Source organism: Phragmites australis, chromosome 8 (genome assembly GCF_958298935.1).
Source record: "Phragmites australis chromosome 8, lpPhrAust1.1, whole genome shotgun sequence".
Classification (NCBI taxonomy): domain Eukaryota; kingdom Viridiplantae; phylum Streptophyta; class Magnoliopsida; order Poales; family Poaceae; genus Phragmites; species Phragmites australis.
Window position 1 is genome coordinate 18,005,821 of NC_084928.1, and position 5,233 is coordinate 18,011,053.

Sequence of the window (5,233 nt, forward strand, 5' to 3'; positions counted from 1 at the left end):
TCGTTGCTAGGCTGTTTTGGTCCTTGGATAAGAATGGATAGCATAAGGTACTTCTGCTTCATACATAGCCATAGAGGAAGGTTGTAGATGGCTAGGACCATTGGCCAAGTTCTATGTAAGGTGCTCATATCACTGAAAGGATTCATTCCATCCATACTCAATGTCAACCTTACATTCCTTGGTTCTTTAGCAAAATCTGGATGCATGACATGGAAATTTCTCCATTGGCTAGCATCAGTAGGGTGTCCAAGCTTAGTTCCATCAGTCTTGCACTTATCAAAATGCTAACGTATTAGTTCAGAGTCCCTAGAGTTTGAGTACAAACGCTGCAAACGGGAGACCACTGGTAGGTACCACATCACCATGGTAGGACTTCTCTTCTTCTCCATGTTGGAAGAAGTGTCTATTTCATCCCGACTAGTAGTACTCTTCTTCTTCTTCACATTGGCAAAAGCATCTTCATCCTCACAATCATCATTCCTCTTGTATTGACTCGCATTGCATACTAGGCATCTATCTAAGGCTTCGTACTCTTTACGGTAGAGGATACAGTGGTTTGGACATGCGTGTATTTTTTTGCATATCTAATGACAACTTTCTTGATAAGTGGTGATGAGGACATCCCAACCATGCAGACCTCGGCGACCTCCTCGCAGGCCTCACCAACCTCTACTCCGACATCGCCGACCTCCACACCGACCATGCCGAGCACAACTACACCAGCCCAAGTCTTTAAAGGACCAATTACACGTAGTCAGGCAAAGGAACTACAACAAGAGGTGAACGCGCTACTTTGTGAAGCTCATTTAAATATTAATGAGAATTATATACTGCCTAAGTCGAGTACATTGCTATTACTCAGGTTTACCAAGGAGGATGACAAGAACACACAAGGCGATGAATACAAAGAAGAACCACGTTCGAATTCGTCCAGTCCTGCAGAACAGTCTGAAAGAAATAATCATAACTTTTGATTCCCAAAAGCTATGAAGGTCAATGGGTACTTGTTGGAAAGCTCTTGAAGTCTAGTTTCCAATGACACCAACCCCGACCAGTTTGAAGAAACCTTTATGGCGCCCGACCAGTTTTAGTGCATACTGGTCAGAAGCTCAACAGTCTGCATGAAGCTAAAGTTGCCGTGTAAAACTGTATCATTCTACAAAGTTCCGAGATGCATACTATACATGGTGTGAAAGCTTATCAAGTTAGCTTTCCAACGCATCCAGCCGCACGTCATTTGAAGCTTCCAAGGTGGAGTTATTGCCTAAACACTGAAGACTGCGCCGAAGACCAACAGCTACGCGGAAACTCTCCAGAAGCTGATTTCGTAGAGACCCTTTCACATAGTCTATCTTTTCATTTCCATTTCGTGTTTTCACTTATCAAGGAGGGTTGTTCCTTGTATAAATACTCTATTGCTTCATAGCAATGATAGACTTTGGATAATCGAAATACAAACCCCTTTGTTCAGCTGTGTGCTAACAAATCCAGAGAGAGATCTCTACCCCTTAGCTCTTGTGTTTTCCTTCGCGGAGATTACAGAAGCGGCCGCGTCATCGGCACCCAATCCGTGCTCCTGGTCCATCGATTCCAGGTTGCGTAGGTTGGTTTCTTTGAGAGTGTGGTTGAGCGAATCCTTGGTTCAGGCTGCCGTATAGAGACGGTGGTTGGCTCCTTGTGCACGTCGTCAGGTTGCACTAGTTATCGCTGCTTGCAGCAAGTTATCGGCCGTTCTTCGGCTAGTTATCAAGACCGGGATCCTACGTCGTGAAGATCGGGACCAAGACTCCATCATCTGGTATCAGAGCCTCAGTTGCCACGGTAGGATTTTTTACCCTTAGCTACATATATTTCGTGTTCATACTATCCACCAAAAAGCCACAAAAATATTTTGTTATAGCCCGTTGTTTCAATCTGTTATCCTAGTGAGTTTTGTTAAGTTTCAGTCCATTAGAGTCCTTGTTTTAGTTGCTGATCATATTATCCTTTGCGTGTCCTTTGTGCCTCTTTTGTCTATCTGAAATCCCTACACAAAAATCTGAAACCGGTATCATCCTTCGCGTTAACTTTGATCCTATCAAGTTATTGCTGACGGTTGTGTCTTGTTTAAAAAAAAAAGTGTGTGCAAGTGTTATATCTGATCTTGTTCTTAGTTCTATATATCAAAAAAAAAGTGTCCAAAAAAAAAAGAAGAAAGAAAAGAGTTGAGAAAAGTTGTGAAAGAAAAAGTAGAAAGATCAGTTTGTTTATGTGCACAAGTTCTGAATTTTTTTTAAGTTGCACAACCAGATTGCTATCCATCTTTTGGTGCAAAATTTTGCTTGGGTTTGATTGCAACACTTGCATCCTAAGTATACTCCTTGTTTGTATCAAATCTGAAATTATCTTTGCGCGTGTGTTTGATCCATTTACATCATTCATATCTTGTGGTCAGCACTAGACTTTGATCTTCTAGTTTGGACTGTGATTTAGCTTTACAATATCTAGAATTCAGATTGCATTCCTTGTGAATCATTCCCCACCAAGCTCCACTTAAAAGCCACCGTCATAGGAACGCTGATCTTGTATTCGCTTAACCATCACTTTCGTGTTACCACCGCGCTTTGGCCCTTCTGTAATCCGCAGGAATTCATAAGAGCTTCGGTTGGTAAGAGAGGTGAGGTTGTGAGTTTCCACATATAATTTCCTATTCCACATATATTTGTTGCTTTGCTGTCACTAATTTCACAGGAAGATGAGTGACGAAGTTTAGATTGATGATTATGTCACCATGGCACAATTCAACGAGTTGAAGCAAAGCATGGAAGAGCTAACGAACAATTTTCAAGCACTTATGGCCCGTTTGCAGGATCCACCTCGTGATAACGCAAATGGAAGTCATCATGAAGATGAAGTTGATGAAACGGAAGAAGAAGCTGCTGCTCGACGTGCAAGAGAACAGCGAAGATGTAGAGAGCGAGCTGCTGCAAATGCAAGAAGACCTCCACTTCCAGGACGTGGAAAATGGTGGTAGAGGTGCTGGTCGTGACCATGAGAGAGGTCTTGGACTAGAGGAAAGTGGGAGTGAAGAGGAAGAAGACAATGAGGTTGATCAGCCCCATCATGATGACCGTCGACGTCACCGCGGGAATCGTGGGCGTAATCAGCCCAACGAGGAGAGGTTTGGCAAGTTAAAATTCACCATGCCCAAGTTTGATGGAGGGTCTAATCCTGAAGCATATCTTACATGGGAGTTGAAGGTGGATAAAATTTTTCGCTTGCACAACTATTCTGAGCAGAAGAAGATGGTCATGGCTGCTCTTGAGTTCGATGGCTATGCTCTAATCTGGTGGGAGCAAATGCTAAATGATAGAGAAGAAGCTGGCCAAGGTGATGTCCGTTCATGGGCTGAAATGAAGAGAGAAATGAGGGCAAGATTTGTCCCCAAACATTATCGTCGTGATCTTTTTGACAAGCTACAGAATCTGAAGCAAGGAAGCCTTAGTGTTGATGAGTATTATAAAGAAATGGAGAAGGCAATGATTAGAGCCAATGTATATGAAGATGAAGAGCAATCAATTGCACGTTTTATGTCAGGGCTGCATCGTAATATTCAACGTATTGTTGAATTTCAGCAGTACCGCAATCTTATTGAGTTGGTCCATCAAGCAAGCAAAGCTGAACGACAGTTGCAGCAGGACATGAAGTCCAATAGAGGAGTATCTTTCAGCTCGAGAAGTGCCCCAAGTGGAAGCAAATTCACACCACGAGGTAGTGCAAGTAGAGGTTCAATTTCCAACTCAAGTGGTGGTGCACGCTCAAGCAATTTTGGTGCTTCTAGTGGTAAAGAGTTGGCTGCTCCAAATGAGAGGAACAAATCAGCAAACTCATCATCTACTTCAGTGGGTTCTTCCACCAAGAGTAGTGGGATTCAATGCTTCAAGTGTGGTGGTCGTGGTCATGTTATAAAGGAGTGTCCAAATAATCGGACCATTATTGTAAATGACCAAGGAGAGTATGAATCTGCTAGTGATGAAGAACATGAAGAGATTGAAGAGGAAGGTAATCTGGAGCAGGACATCTGTGAATTTGAAACTGGAGCTGCTCTTGTTGTAACTCAAATTTTGAGTGTGCAAATGAGTGAAGCTGAAAATGGACAGCGGCACAATCTTTTCCAAACCAGAGCCAAGGTTGAAGACAAGGTGTGTAAAGTAATTATTGATGGTGGAAGCTGCCACAATCTTGCTAGCAAGGAAATGGTTGAAAAGCTTGGTTTAAAGCTGCTGAAACATCCTCATCCTTATCATGTGCAATGGCTAAATAATTCAGGTTCAATTAAGATTGCACATAGAGTGAAAATTCCTTTCAAGATTGGTGAATATATTGACACCGTGGAGTGTGATGTGGCACCCATGACAGTGTGTCATATGCTGCTAGGAAGACCATGGCAATATGATCGGTCCTCTCTACATTGTGGTCGGACCAATCAATACACCATCAAGTGGAAGGGCAAGGAGTTGATTCTTAAACCCATGACACCGCAGCAAATCCTCGCTGAGCACTTACAAAAGAGCTCCAATGTGAGGAATGAGAGTGGAAAAGAAGGAGAGAAAAAGAATTCGAGTGCCCTCCACAAATCGGTGAGTGAGAGCCACAAGCTAAACATGAGAGAAAACAAGAAACGAGAGGGAGAGAATTTAGTGATGATGGCCACCAAATCTGAAATGAGAGATGTGAGGAAAAACCCAGACCAAGTATTGATCATACTTGTGTGCAAGGACACATTGCTTTCAGCTAACGACTTAACATCTGTCCCTAGTGTTGTTGCACGTGTGTTACAGGAATATGAAGATGTTTTTCCAGAGGAGACACCTTCTGGACTTCCTCCCTTGCGTGGCATTGAACATCAAATTGATCTCATCCCTGGAGCTGCACTTCCGAACCGTCCAGCATACCGCACCAACCCTGAAGAAACAAAGGAAATTCAAAGGCAAGTACAAGCACTTTTAGATAAAGGTTATGTGCGTGAAAGTTTAAGTCCTTGTGCTGTACCTGTGATTTTGGTGTCAAAGAAAGATGGTTCCTGGAGGATGTGTGTGGACTGTAGAGCCATAAATAACATCACTGTTCGATATCGTTATCCTATTCCTATGCTAGATGATATGTTAGATGAATTGAGTGGATCTATGATATTTTCTAAAATTGATTTAAGAAGTGGTTACTATCAAATTAGAATGAAACTTGGAGATGAATG

At 42.5% G+C, this 5,233-nt stretch overlaps 1 protein-coding gene across 1 annotated transcript; it reads left to right on the plus strand.

Moving 5' to 3' along the window:
- The first annotated feature begins 2,870 nt into the window (after positions 1–2,870).
- On the plus strand, positions 2,871–4,785 carry LOC133927636 (uncharacterized). The gene is made up of 2 exons (XM_062374083.1): positions 2,871–4,619; positions 4,774–4,785. Exons 1-2 carry the CDS (start codon positions 2,871–2,873, stop codon positions 4,783–4,785), a joined length of 1,761 nt encoding a protein of 586 aa, XP_062230067.1.
- The last annotated feature ends 448 nt before the right edge of the window (positions 4,786–5,233 follow it).

Coding starts and splice junctions, on each gene's coding strand:
- LOC133927636 (XM_062374083.1), top strand. CDS start 2,871: ATGGAAGTCATCATGAAGATGAAGTTGATGAAACGGAAGAAGAAGCTG.